The sequence below is a fragment of the Homalodisca vitripennis genome, chromosome 2 (genome assembly GCF_021130785.1).
Source record: "Homalodisca vitripennis isolate AUS2020 chromosome 2, UT_GWSS_2.1, whole genome shotgun sequence".
Lineage (NCBI taxonomy): Eukaryota > Metazoa > Arthropoda > Insecta > Hemiptera > Cicadellidae > Homalodisca > Homalodisca vitripennis.
The window spans coordinates 143,938,431-143,953,591 of record NC_060208.1 but is presented as its reverse complement, the minus strand read 5'-3'; the positions used below and the strand labels follow the sequence as shown (position 1 = coordinate 143,953,591).

Below are 15,161 nucleotides of genomic sequence, written 5' to 3'. Positions count from 1 at the left end.
GAATTTTATTTTTGTGAGGCTTTTCATATTCAAGGAACACATCATCAGATGCACATAACTGAAATAAAAGTGGTTAAAATTATGTGAGTCTGATGATGTGTTCTTTGAACACAAAAGGCCTCAAAAAATAAAATTCAATGATTATTGGAGTGTTTGTTTTCAAAATAAGTAACATATTCCAATAAGAATAAGCTGGTAGAATGTAAATTTACGTTTTAGAACTTATTTAGACTTAAAATTATTCTAATATCAGAATTTGATAAATTAATTACTTTTTCTTAAATGACTATTAATTACAACTGGAAGCATATTAAATTTTTTATTTGCTTTGTTAAGGATACTTAAAACCACATGAAATGCTCATTTTAAAATAAGATTTTGGTTCCTCTATACAGGTTTTAAACAAAGAGGAAACTTTTTGGTATAGTTAATAAATTTTAATATGTAAACCCTACTTCTTAAGTCTGGTTATGTTACTCCAATTCACAAATCTGGTGACTTGGGGAATGTTCAAAACTACAGACCTGTAGTTATACAGTCGTGTCTGGCCAAGATATTTGAAAGCATCGTTTTGGATTTCATTTCTTTTTCTTTGAGGAGCTTTATTTGTCCCGAACAGCATGGATTCTTTGCGGGTCGCTCCACGTCAACTAATTTGGCTGTTTTTCATAACACTGTAATCCGGTCCTTCTCTAGGGACACTCAGATCGACACAGTCTACCTGGATTTCTCTAAGGCTTTTGATCGCATTAGCCACGTCCACCTGATCAAAAAACTTGAGGCCTTTGGGATCCATGGTGTTTTGCTTGACTGGTTTGAGTCCTACCTTAATAATAGACATCTACAAGTGCGGTTTGGGGGAGCAGTTTCTGAACCGATACCCGTTCTGTCAGGCGTACCTCAGGGCTCACTCCTGGGACCCATTTTGTTCAGCCTGTTTATTAATGATGTGGGCGACAGGCTTTCAACTAATTTCTTGTTGTTTGCAGATGATGCTAAGGTCTTTGTTGAGATAACTGGTCCTGATGATTGCCGTAGATTGCAAAGTAACTTGGATGGTCTTGTAGAATGGTGTGTGTTGAATGACATGGACTTGAATCCGGACAAATGTTTTGTGATGACATTTGCACGTTCTCGGTCAGCTCTTGAGTATGGTTATAGTATTGGAGGTGCCCATCTGAAGCGAGTGGAGAGTGAAAAGGACCTTGGAATAATAATGGTACCTAATCTTGACCCTCGGGAGCACTTGCAACATATTTCTAAAAAAGCCAACGCTTCCCTTGGATTTGTCATAAGAGCCTCATGTGATGGTCTTTCTGTTCCCTCATTGAGACATCTCTTCATCTCGCTGGTCAGACCACATCTGGAGTATGCGTCCGTGGTGTGGGCTCCTTTCCAGAAAAACCATTGTGACCTACTGGAAAGAATTCAGATAAGATTTTTGAAGACAGTTGGAGTCCGGCTGGGATTTAACTATAGGGAGGTTCCGGTGACAACGCTAAGGGATGCTCTTGGACTGCCCCTGCTGGAGTCAAGAAGAAGGTATCTGGACCTGATGTTCCTGCACAGACTGCTAAATGGTAGTATCGACTGCCCCGATCTCCTCGGCATGGTGGATCTGCGTGTTCCAGTCGGAGGCACCAGGTCGAGAGACCTCTTTGGAAAGACACATCAGCTAACCAGCTACGGCTACCACAGTATCATCCCTCGTTTACTGAGACATGGGAACTCTGTTTCAGCACGGGCCGACTTCTTTGGCTCTTCACCCACTACCTTCAGGGAAAACATATTGCACTCGTGATTATTCGGGAAATTTTCTACTTATTCTTTTTCTAGTCTTATCTTCTTTTTGTTCTTAGGCATAGCATTTAAAATGTATTTAGATCAAATGCTAGTTGGTCCCATTGTAGTTAATAGCATTTATATATCTACATATCAGTATTGTTCTTGGGTTGGTTGAAGTCAATTGTTGTTAGAGATTATTTATTGATTGTTGCTTAGTTTATACTCTTTGTTGTTACTATTTGTGTATTTAAAATAATTATTTGTTGGAAATTATTTATATACATCTTGAAGCTATCTAGTAAATATTGTTGTTAACTTATGTTGTAATTTGTACTTTTGTATGTACTAGTTGCTTGTTTGTACATTTGTGTAAATGGCACTGACCGTTGATAAATAAATAAATAAGACTTCTTAATTTTTAGTATTTTCATAAAAGTTTTACTGGAATAGTATTGAGATTGTCTATGAGCTAGTCATTTAAAAGTATCCATAAAGTCACACTTCTTTTACATCTAGTATCCACATACCTTCAAAATTTTTCAAGTTGATTTTAATTCTAAAGACAAAACAGATTTTTGCTAATAAAATTTAAAATCTACGTATTTACACTATTGCTCTACTGTGGCTATACAGTTAATGTAAGAAATTTAATTTATAGCATGTGATTACTATAAAAGTAGATCCCAAACTGTAGTTTTAAGGAACCACAAAAGTTACAAATACATTTCCATTTTTGCCTACAGAGATGGTATTCAAGACAATGCAGACAACTGCCCAACGATTCCCAACAGTGACCAACTAGACACTGATAGAGATGGGCGAGGGGATGCTTGTGACCCAGACAAGGATGGAGATAGCATTCCCAATGAACAAGATAACTGTCCACTGGCTTATAATCCTGGACAAGAAGACTTGGATGGTACGTGTTGTTAATAATGGTTCAGAAATCATCTGGTTAAATGATTAGAGATAATTTCTTAGCCTCAACTTCACTTAGTTAAATAAAGGTCCTCATACAAATCTTAAATCAAACATGATAGAAATTTATAAACTCTTATAAAAATCTGGTGCCAGCTTATGAATTTTGATCACGTATCTAGTTTTATCAAAGTCATGTTTGACCAAGATTGCTAATTAATTGGATTAATAAATAGTTAATTAAGTTTGATTCCGTAATTCTATGAAAACTTTGTTAATATTTATATTGGAGACCCCTTATTACTGTATTATCTATACCACACTTTAACTTAGTTTAATCCCCTTAACCAATTAACTTTTTAACAAAAAGATTAAACTAAGTTGGCAAATTAGATGCCATATTACTTTTAAATATGGTCCGAAGATGAGAAGGTGTAGGATTTTCCTTCTGTTATGAAAAAATTTCTAATTGAATTATTTTTAAGGAAACCATTACTAATATTCTTTGTTTTTAAATTTTGAATTTAATTTAGTATGTACCTCAGGAATTTATCTTATTTAATTATACTTGTATATTGGAATAGTAAAAATAATCTAATAATGTAAATTCATTAAATTTTTTTAAATTCCTCCTCAGTTACTCTTTGTATATTTTATATGTGTTTATTTAGTGTTGATTTTGGTGGTAACTGTCTCATGGGAAACAATATTAACATAAGGTATTTTTAAGTGGGACCTAGAAATTCATTCACTTCTTTCTGAAATAGTTAGAATTGGGAAAAAAGTTTAATTAAGATTTCTTCAGGTATTTAACGAAATCCTTCTTTGCCTTTTTAGGCATGTATATTTATACTTAGCTTTGACTACAAAGATCTATCTTGTAGAATACTGAACAATGAGGTAAGAATTTCAGCCACACATCTGAGCCAGTATCTCAAGCATTCATCTGGCTTAATACCCTCTCCCCTAATGTGCATGTAGTTCCGCTGAATTGGCTCCCACCTTTGAGGGGATTTCATTTATGATTCTTGACATTTTTGTTTATGTTCAAACTAATCTTACTTTATATCTTTATTCCAGGGGACTTTTGTGGAGATATCTGCGATGATGACTGGGATCTGGACAGAGTTCCAAACTACCTAGACAACTGTCCCAATAACTCCAAGATTTTTTCCACGGATTTCAGGTAATTATTAATTTGGCAAGTGTTAAAGAGTAGTGATTGTAAATTTACTTAAATTTATTTAAATGGGAAGCATAAAAGCAGATACAAGACTTACAGAACCATATCTTGTTTTAGTTACGGTACTTCAAAAAGCTGAAGAGTGATATACAAGTATATTAGTGTACATAACATTTAATTTCTTCAAATATTGAGGTTCTAAAACTCCTTTTTCACTGTATTAGTGCTACACTCAGTAGATTCTGTTTCATAATTTCAATAATAACTTAAGTGTAATAGTTGTAACATAAACTATTAAAAATCCCTTCTTCCTGATGATTCCAGAATTGATCATTAAGGGCTGTAATGAAAAGAATACATCCTCAGACGGCTCCATGCAATTCAAATACTGAACTGATCAGTTTGTGTATTCAGATATACAAGAAGTGTCTTGTTAAGTTGCAGTCCAATTAATACTATCATATGAAACAATAAAGCCTATTTGTTCACAGCATTTACAGCCAGAATTCTGCACTAACAGAAGTAGTCTGAGCTCATTTCTTGGTTTGGAGATCAATGTCCTTGTTGTCTATAGTCCTCCTATGACTTGACCATAGAACTTGAAGGATGAAATTGTTGACAGAACCCAATGTCAGTACCAGAATTGGTTTGAGATTAGAGTACCTTTCCTGGGAAGCCAGCACTAAAACTTTCGAATATCGGAATTTGTCCCAAAACAGGTGACAGATTAACACAAATTTAATTGAATCTAATGAATTCCTGGGCAGAGTTTTTGAGATGTATTTCAGACTGGGTGAGAGATTGGAGTTACACTTTTCATGAAACATATTGTCGTATCAACAGTTATCAACGTACTGAACTCAAACCAATCTCCGCAGAAAGAATAATCATTTGTTCTTCATAATTAAGTCTACATCATTAACATCATCCACAACAGCAATGGCTGTTAGCTTATTTGGAACATGGTATAACCACATCATGATTTTCAAGTGTTATCACCACTTCATTAGGTTCTAAATTTACATTACTGGATAGAATAAAGAATAGAAATACAGAAATCTTTATTCATCAACATCAAGATGAGAATGGTATCAGTTACAATAAATTACAATGTTTAGCTTTGTACGTGTTTTAAACTTTTCCAAACCCAGCTAGCCACTGCCGAAGTCTTCTCCGATATCCGGGACCATTCTTTACTTTTGCAGGAAAGAGGTCAAAAAATTTGGCTCCTGCACAGGATGGCTTCTTACAGTATAGTGTGGTTCTGTGAAGAGGTAGGTTAAAGTCATTTGCATACCTGTGAATATCACTGTTACAGCCCATGGTACAGAGCTTGCAGGTGTGTAAAACCGCTTCAGAGATGTAAATTGATACAGCTATTAAAATTCCATGAGTTCTAAAAGCATCCTTGCACCTTTGCCTTGGGTTGGAGGTTGGATAAGACTATCAAAACACGCTTTTGCAAGATCAGCAATCTCTGGAGGTTTCCCTAAGAAGATCCCTCCCAAAATATAATTCCGTACCTAATGTGTGACTCAAATTAGGCATAATAACTCAGCTTTATGGCTTCTGGTGTATTGATTGTCTGAATCCGCTCTATTGCAGAGCTTAACCTAAGGAATAGGGAGTCAACATGGTCATGCCTTGAGAGTCGATCATCGATGTTCACTCCAAGATGTTTTGTTAAGGATATATTTTGGATTTTGATGAAAGAATTTAGAAACATTTCTGAATAGTTGATATGTAATAGGAATTGGTTGCAGAGAAAGATATATATATATATATATATATATATATATATATATATATATATATATATATATATATTTCTCTGCAACCAATTTTTTAACTTAGTAATCTATATATGTCCATGTCATTCTATGATCAAATATAACTCTAAAATATTTGTAAGCTGTTGTTTTATCTATGCTTCCACATGTACATAATTCATTTAGACAATTTTCACAGCTATGAATTATCAGTATTTTGCAAATTGTAGTCACAAATAAAGCAGAGATATTGGCAAGATTTAGTTTTTAAAATTTAAGCGTTCATACATTTTGATCAAAACATTTCTTTACTGTCATGAGGTCACTCTGAGCTTTCCTTTGCACTTCTAACCAGTCATTACTGTATAAAAAAATGAGTGTCATCTGCAAATTAAATAAGTTTTCCATTTAAATTTATTTTTGAAATGTTATTGATGTAAAATAAGAATAATATTTAATTTATTGAGTGCTTCTTCTACAACGTGCTAGAAAAGCAATGTGCATTATCAATACTTATTGCCCTTACTAGCTCCATATATTATATTAAAGTTAGACTTATTATAAAATGTAGAATATCGTCTTTAAACATTACAACTAGGTTCTTATCAGTAATTAATTGTACTAACAGAAAGCAGATTGTAACATAAATTATAAATAAATGTCATAACAGTACTTTCACAACACACATTTGCTTGCACTGTGACCTTGAAATCACTACCCCTTTTAATGACATATTTGAGTTGTTAGCAATGGAAATTTCAGAGCTGCAATGGAGATTGATGATCCATCCATATCACTTTATTTTTCTGAACTAAATAAATTAATAATTTTACTTTAAAATTATTGATATTTATACTTAAAATTTCTACCTGCAAATTACACCTATGCTTGTACATTTGAAAAAGTGTTCAAGATAAATTCCAAATTGTCAAGTAACTTATAAAAAACTAATAATAAGAATTCATTAACACTGGGTCAAAAGATAATTTTTACAAGATTCAAGATATGCTCGCTGAACAGAAAACCATAATGGATGTATTGATTGGACAAGCCACCAAGTTGAATGTGAAATTCTTGTTCCAGGACATACCAGACTGTGGTTCTGGATCCTGAGGGAGAGTCTCAGATAGATCCTGTCTGGGTTATCTACAACAAGGGAGCTGAAATCGTTCAGACAGACAACAGTGACCCCGGCCTTGCTATCGGTATGAGAGTAGAGCCATATTCAGCCAGACACTAATGTGTGGTATCGTGTTAAATAACTTAAATATTTTATTTGTAATATATGGACTGAAGACATGAAAAATAAACTACTTATATTGTATTACAAAATAATATATTTATTTTACCACTACCTAGTGTTTAATTTACCAAAGCATTCATTAAAATTAAATATAATTATTTCAAAATAACGTACAATATCAAAAATATTAATACAACTAAGTTAAATCCTTTTGTCAGGAATTCAAATGCAGGAAAACTAAATTAATTGTTCTAATATTCTATAATAAACTACAAAGAATAATGAAATAAATATAGAATACATTTTCTGAGAATAATTATGAAAAGTCTATATTAGTACTTCGTTTAGGTCCTCATAGTTTCAAATCCATTTGTACACAAAATCAAAACTTACAGTTAATAGCCAACTTTCATTCTGAAGTGATTATGCCATTTTAACCCTATTATGGGATATAAATTATGTTAATGTAATCAACGTTATTTAAAAAAAACATTTTTATTTCTCAAACCAACATTTTATTTTGTTGGCAAAATAATTATGACTCATTAGATTCAAAATCTTATAAAATAAATAAACACAAAAATGTTATTTACAGATGTAACGTACAATTAGACTTACTTGTACATTGTATATAAATTAGACTTGTACATTTTATTTTACTTATATAATTTTTACAGTTTCTATAGTGTGTTAAACAAAAATAAAAATGGTACTGTTTTAAAACATTTGCTTCAAAATACTGTAGACAGATCGTACAAATTCTTAACATTTTATGGATTTGTGTAGTATTATTATCTATGTGTAGTAAAATAAAATGGCCTGTGTATATGTATTATAAATTATAATCTATAAATAAATATGGTTTGTTTCATAAATTAATATTGTTTATTTTATTGGTTCTTGCAAAATGTTCTTGTCATAAAACAGTCTTCTACTTGTTATGATTTAAATAGTTTTGAATTATCATCCAAGCACTATTTTAAATGGCATAATATTTTTACTGGAGGTTTTGAGGATGGAATTAAAAAATGTGACGTATTCCATTTTCTTTCAGGATATGATGCTTTTGGAGGTGTTGATTTTGAAGGAACTTTCTTTGTGGACACGACAATGGATGACGATTACATAGGATTTGTTTTCAGGTAAATTACATGTATCTAAATTTATACAGTACGGTAGTTATGTCTTAAAAATTTTACACTACTTTAATCCTAAATAAGGACAGTGTAAAAAGCAGAAATATTTCACCGCAGAAGTTTTAATTGTTTTAAATTTTATCTTTACTGTGTCCTAAACATGCCAAAATAAATAAAAATTAACTGTTGGTATACAACTGGAAGAAGGCAAGACAGTCACTGCTATCCTGCTTGAATAAAATGAAGCAGCTTGTTCTAGGAAGGTACCAAGAAACTACAGGAAGAGTACTAATTAAGGAGGAAATTACTACTTCAAAGTACCTGGGCGTAATAATTGATGACTGTTTTCGTTGAACTAGCCACATAGATTTCCTTTGTAACAAGCTCAGCACAGCATTGTATTTAATCCGCAGAATAAAAAGTATTAGTGACACAGCAACGGCAAAGATTGCTTACTTTGCCCTCTGAACGTCTGAAGTGCTGGGTGCAAGAACACCTTTCTACCAACCAAGTTAATAAATTTTATCAATGGATTGACATTGACATGCCTAGCTACTGAATTTTAACAATGTATTTATTTAAGAACCCTTGTTATTATCTCTATAATAATTCACAAAAGAACGTCAATAAACAATACTCAAAATTGGTTTTAAATTTATGTGCCAGTTTGTTACTGTTCAATCTATACTTTTAGAAGTCTAGCCTAAAGCTTATAATATTTATTTATGTGACATTTTTGGAAAATATTCCAAACTTTTAATTCTTACTTGTTAATTTATACAAGTGTGTGTAAACAAGAAAACTTAGGAAATAAGTCATAAATTTGATATGAAACAATTTTTTTAATACAATTATATAATCATTTACTATTGTTATGAAATAAAATATGACTCAATAGTGAATATTTTATTTTCAATTAAAAATTAAAATATTTAAATGTGCCATTAATTATGGGAAGTGACTTTTGCTAAGAAGCAGTACTTGGTGCAAGCTGAAATATTTTGTACTCTATATTTTGTTTCTCAATATTATTGTTGGTTCAAAATATTGTTTTAATTCATTTGCAAATTTAGTTTTTTTTTAGCAAGGCACAGCTAGTGTGAGCAATTTAGTGGTTTAAGGATGTTTGAGAATGCAGAAAAACTTCACAGTTTGACTTTAGATTATTGTTCTATAAAAAAAAAAACATGGTGTGGAGTGTATCACGGAATCACTTATATCTCATCAACCAGATGAAATATAGTCTTGATTTAAAAATGACCAGCTACAAAAAATATTTAATATAAAATTTTAGTATGTTGAAGAAAAATCCAATCTAATCAAAAACTACATATTGCCAAGTAGCCTATTGATTAGTTAGATTATAGAAGAGTATTACAGTATAATTTAATATTAAGTTTATTTTCACTTTTTATTTAATTGTACTAGAAAGTAGTAATTTTTTATTGGTAAACAACAATATTTCATAAATGTCATGACTTCTTACTTAGTGACATGCCCATAGCTACCAAGACAACCACAAATTCTACTCAGTCATGTGGAAGAAGAGCGAGCAGACATACTGGGAGTTGACTCCATTCAGAGCTGTGGCGGAGACAGGTATCCAGATCAAAGTTATCCATTCGAGTACAGGTCCTGGTGAGATCCTGCGCAATGCTCTGTGGCACACTGGCGACACTGATAGCCAGGTTAGTGAAATGAAATTTAATGTTAAGGGCATCTTAATATAAATTAATATAAAGAATTCTACTTGAAAAAAACTTCAAAATAGTACAGGCTGATTTAAAATGATGGGCTTAGTTCCATAGCTCTCAATTTTAAAAACTTAACAAATATGAATGATTTATGTTCCAACTTAGAATTACTAAAATGTAGTTGGAGAGAAATTCTCAAATGTAAAAATCAATAGGGACAAAAGATTTGTTGGATAGTGAAAATGTAGCAGCTTTTCTGAACTAATACATTAATCCTGTGACTCCAAGCTGTTTTTGTCTGACTGTAATATTAATGTTTTAAATCATTAATCTCAATATAAATATGTGTAAATTTTTTGAAAATGTATAATACGACACATAAGGTAATTTTTCCAATTAGGGTAATACTTCAATTAGTAACAGCAATACATAATTTTGTTACCAATATTTAAGAACAAAACAAATTCACAGGAATTGTCACACAACTGATCATGATGTAAAAGTTTTCATATATTTGATATGGATATGAAAAATTAACACACATGCGTAAACTTTACCAAGCTCTGATTAATAAAATTATTATGTATTTTCCAGAACATTTGCCTATATTTTTATGGTAATTTCCCAAAAATTCTCATGAAAAGTTGGCAGCAATATAAAATCAGTTGTTACATCAGTCTCACTACTTCCTGTCTTTTCAAAAATATTTAAATGTGCCATTTATATTTAATTTTTATATCCATTTGAGGAAAATCAATTATTATATAAGCAATAGCATTGATTCCAAGAAGGAAAATTTATAATAACAGCAGTTGTAGCCTTTACTAAACCTATTACAGAGGCTGTAGTCCCTCACAAAAAAGTAATTGGGGGATTCTTAGACCTTATCAGAGCTTTTGATAATGTTTCACATGACAAATTGTTAAAACCAATTGGTAGGGGAAGGGTAGAACCCCCTAAAAATATAACAGCAATTCAACTTCTTTGAATACAGTAGTTAAATGTTTTACTTTAAAGTAAATCTATCTCATTTATTTAAATTTAGATTTTTTCTGATCTTTTTCCAGCAAGGTGTGAACTTTAGTCAGATCTATCCTCCTCAAAGCTGTCCTACTTACGCCACTGCTTGGTAGCTTTGGAATACATATTTGTTCATGGGGAGTGATTTGTGGGGTAACCATTTAGTTTAGTACTCTATGAAAATCAGTTCTCTAATAATCAATTTGAGACACCCTATCTATATCAATATATTTCCATAATTTAGTTCAAACACACTGGAAAACTATGTAACTGCCTAATAGTATTAAATAGCTACTTTTATGTAATTTTTATTACGTTATTCAATCATTTGAGTGCAACAGGTATTTTTCAAGTTGTGCTCTACCAGTGCCAAGTATTTATTACAAGTGTGTACTTGCCAGTTTCAGAGGGTTTATATAACGTTTTGCAATGTGTTGGTAATTAATTTTATATCCCTGTTATTTGTTACACAAACTTAATGATTTGTTACCTATTTATAGATAAAACTTCATTCTATTGGAATAAAATACTAAAATAGACGGACTCAAATTGAAATATTTTTTAATACAAACAAATGTATTTAAATGAAAAAGTTCTGTTTTTATAATTTTTTCAGTAATATAACATTTACAAAAACAAACCTAAAAAAATGTTGCAGTGATGAAAGAAATATACTTGGGATGCAAACCCTTTGTGCTTTTTCTGCAGATAAATGTTGATTTTCTTCTCTTCCTACCAATTTTTGTGCTAGCTGCACTAGCAATACAGCAGTTCTTCTCCCTATCATTGGGATTTTCTTTTAAATACATGTCAGGATTTGTATCTCATCCGGGACCTCTGGCAGAACGCCTCAGTGTAACATTTTTTAGGTCAGCTACATTTGTAAGGTCTAGACTCTTGTTCTAAAAGCCACCGTCATATCCACCTGTAATAAAATCTTATACATACTATAATCATGGTTTTTATGTAAAACCATATATTTATAAGTAAGAAAATGTTTCTAAATAAGTAAAATGTTTATTTAATTTTTAATGATTTTTTGTAACGTTCGGTTAACCGCATATTGGCATTTTAGGTGTAGTTTTTAGAACATCCGGTAAACAGAACGTTAGCAATTTATGCATAGTATTTAGACATCTGCATAACAGGATTTTGACACTAAAAGAGTTAACTCACAAATAAAGTGTTAACATGTTTACATAAACAAGAATTATATTACACACTTCTAACAATAGTCAATATAAAGCAGCTGATTAAGAGATTTTTTCTCTTGTTTTTACAACTTTAAGATGTGTTTAAAATTTATCTATAATAAATTTCCCCTTAAGGTTGTATTTTTAATTATACGCAAACAAATCTTATTTTATTGAAGTTTAAAAAAGGTTAATACATACAATTTGTATATAAACTCCTCTTTACACATGCAATTAGTCTCTGCAATAACTCCTTATGTACATTTAAATGGAGAATAACATGTGTTTGTAGTTTTAAAATGCACACCCTTATTGATTGTCTATAAAACTATCATATGAGAAGTACAACAATATGAAGTTTTTAGAGTTGTATTTAACATTAGAAATCTAATCCTTGAATTGATCCGTCGAAAATAAGAACATTTTTTATTTGCAGTGTTGAGAACTCACTGGAGGTAATAATACTATTAACATGGCTCTATTATGACGTAACAATCATCTTTGTTTTTATGAGTAGTTAGAATGTTTTGAAGGGTTCAGACTACTCTCTCAGCTTCTCCGACATTTATCATTTCTAAGTATCGTGAATAATATTCTACAACAGTTAAGAATTGCTTTTAAGAAAGTCAAAGTAATCGATGGTATCTACTGCCATGGAGGGAGAATGGTCTGCCTGATTGAATCATATGACAATCAGAGATTTAATCTGATAATTGGTTTTTATTTTTTGCCGAAGTTTTACAATTTTAAATGAAGAGCTGATATCAGTAGTAACTCGGCTAGAAAACCGATTGTTTTGCTCGAAGAGAGTGTGAGTAACTCCGAAATGACCATCATGCAATTTATTCAAAATATCATCTTTATAATGGAATTATTGGCTATAAAACTATCTTATGATATTTACAGTACTTATTAACTGTAGACATATAAAGTTGCTTCTGGACACAAACTTCCCAGTACCTTTGACCTTGGCTCCTCGGCTGACACACATAAGAACTATTGAGAGCAGCCGTCTGCTTAATCTGATCCACTATTTGAGCAAAGAAAAAACAGACTAGTGGAAATTGACATGTTGAAGTCACAAAAACTTTCAATTGTATTTCACATTTCCCTCAAGTCTAAACAGCATCTATATTCCTTTAATTCTATTTTCACCAGAATATAGATGCTGTATGTTTAAAAGACTACATTATCAATTTGTGTAATGCTATGTAGCTCGTATAATCTAACACAACCTGTACTTTTTTAATGAGTCAACAACCAAATTACAATTGTGTGCAGGTGAGGCTACTGTGGAAGGATCCTAAGAACGTAGGTTGGAGGGAGAACGTCGCCTACCGTTGGCTGCTGCTGCATCGTCCCCACATCGGGTTGATCAGGCTGCGTATGTTCCAAGGCTCAACTATGGTAGTAGACTCAGGTAACATCTTTGACTCGACTCTCAAGGGCGGACGTCTTGGTGTCTACTGCTTCTCCCAAGAGATGATCATCTGGTCCGATCTTGTCTATAGGTGCAATGGTAAGCAGTTTTTTCGTAGCAAACTGATTTGATCATGGATTATGTATAAGAAATGTTTACACTATATAAAACTTTGTCTCAGTGTTACATTTTTATGACTAAATTTAAGCTATTAGTGTGAAGATTTAATTAAACACCTTAACTGCAGCTCAATATTTGTTATATAATAATGTGGACAACACAACAATTTAATTCATATATGTACTGTGAAAAATTCCTATTTTTATCTTCTGATTATAAAATTACTGCTTTAAATGGCTTAATACCTTATGCAGTGATCAAAAAAATCTATTCAACTTCTCCTGTCTTCAAGATATTGCCTTTACTGAAATTTACAAAAAATGACCCAACCAAATATTGATTCCATATTAAATAAATGGCCTCTTAATCCCACCTTACAGACTGGCAGATGCATTGTTACATAAACGCTCTAGCTTTTAAACTGAGCATTCTTTGAATGTTACAGCATTATAATATGTTGAATATGTTTTTTACATTCACCTGACCACAAATTTAATCTTGTACACTATCAAAATTAATTCTTTTTAAAGTATCAAAAAGTGAACAGATTTTCAATTTAACAAATTTTGCTTTTTTTCAGATAACGTTCCAGAAGCGATATACCGAGAACTACCTCCAAATCTTCAAAGAGAAATACAGATAGACCACAGTTTACCTCCTCAGCATAGGCTTGAAGGATGAACAGATGTAGTTAACAGTTTTCGGGTCATAACATAGAAAGTTTATTAGCTTCAAATTAACTAAAAGAATTTCATGATCCGTTTTAAGTATATTCTGTTCTAATTAATCTTTAAATAAATTAAATGATAAATTAAAAGCTTAATACTTTTAAGAATTGAATACAATTATTGTTTTTGATACTGTTTTACATGGCAAAAAGAAACCAAATCCCAAAAATATATATTATATATCATGGTAATTTTTTTAACGTGTTATAATAAGTTGATAAAATATATATAAAACATAAAGCATATGCTTTTAAAAAGCAAGAATTTAAATGTAAAAATGGAACAGTAAAATTAACTTCATGTAATTTTCAAAATTCAAAATAAATTACACTGAGTTGGTAATGTTTATATTAATTTATAAACATTAACATAAATTAACAATAAATTGGTGTATAATTTTAAAAGTTATTGTGGCTAATTATTAAATATAATTGTGTTAAATTACATGATGAAATTACTTTAGAAACAAAGCAATTAGCATATTAATCAAGCTTTTTAATATGTTTATTACTAAAATCAAATTGTGTTCACCTTTGGTACTGAAATATTAACAAATTTGTTAGGATTAACCTTGTGTGAGTTTGGAGAAAGAAGTGAATTACATTCATGCATGAAGTGCCATTTGCAGGATCTAAGAATTCCAATCTTGTTCCACAATTTAATACTATAGTAATGTAAATAACAACACATTGTTAATATACTAGTAAGACTTTTAATACTTTATTTGTATGGTTGTATATATTCAGTATGTAGAATGTAATCCAATAAGGTATGCTCAATTGTATGTTTTTGTTCAATTTTATCAATATGTTGTAAAATCCACAAAACATTTAATTTATGTAATCAAATTTTCAATACATGGAACTATTATCAATTATAGGTATAATGCAATTAAACAATTCACGTAAAATAGATTTTCAGCTATTTGTTATTTTGTTGAAGATAAACATCA

The 15,161-nt window shown here is 31.1% G+C and overlaps 1 protein-coding gene across 1 annotated transcript in view; it reads left to right on the top strand.

Annotated features, from left to right (window-relative positions):
- LOC124354834 (cartilage oligomeric matrix protein) overlaps positions 1–14,480 on the top strand; it is a 53,609-nt gene extending 39,129 nt beyond the window's left edge. Inside the window, exons 17-23 of the mRNA XM_046805584.1 lie at positions 2,529–2,704; positions 3,784–3,889; positions 6,739–6,860; positions 7,953–8,040; positions 9,539–9,722; positions 13,223–13,460; positions 14,062–14,480. Coding sequence (XP_046661540.1) covers positions 2,529–2,704; positions 3,784–3,889; positions 6,739–6,860; positions 7,953–8,040; positions 9,539–9,722; positions 13,223–13,460; positions 14,062–14,162 — 1,015 coding nt within the window. The 3' untranslated portion in view covers positions 14,163–14,480. The remainder of the gene's footprint in view (positions 1–2,528; positions 2,705–3,783; positions 3,890–6,738; positions 6,861–7,952; positions 8,041–9,538; positions 9,723–13,222; positions 13,461–14,061) is intronic.
- The last annotated feature ends 681 nt before the right edge of the window (positions 14,481–15,161 follow it).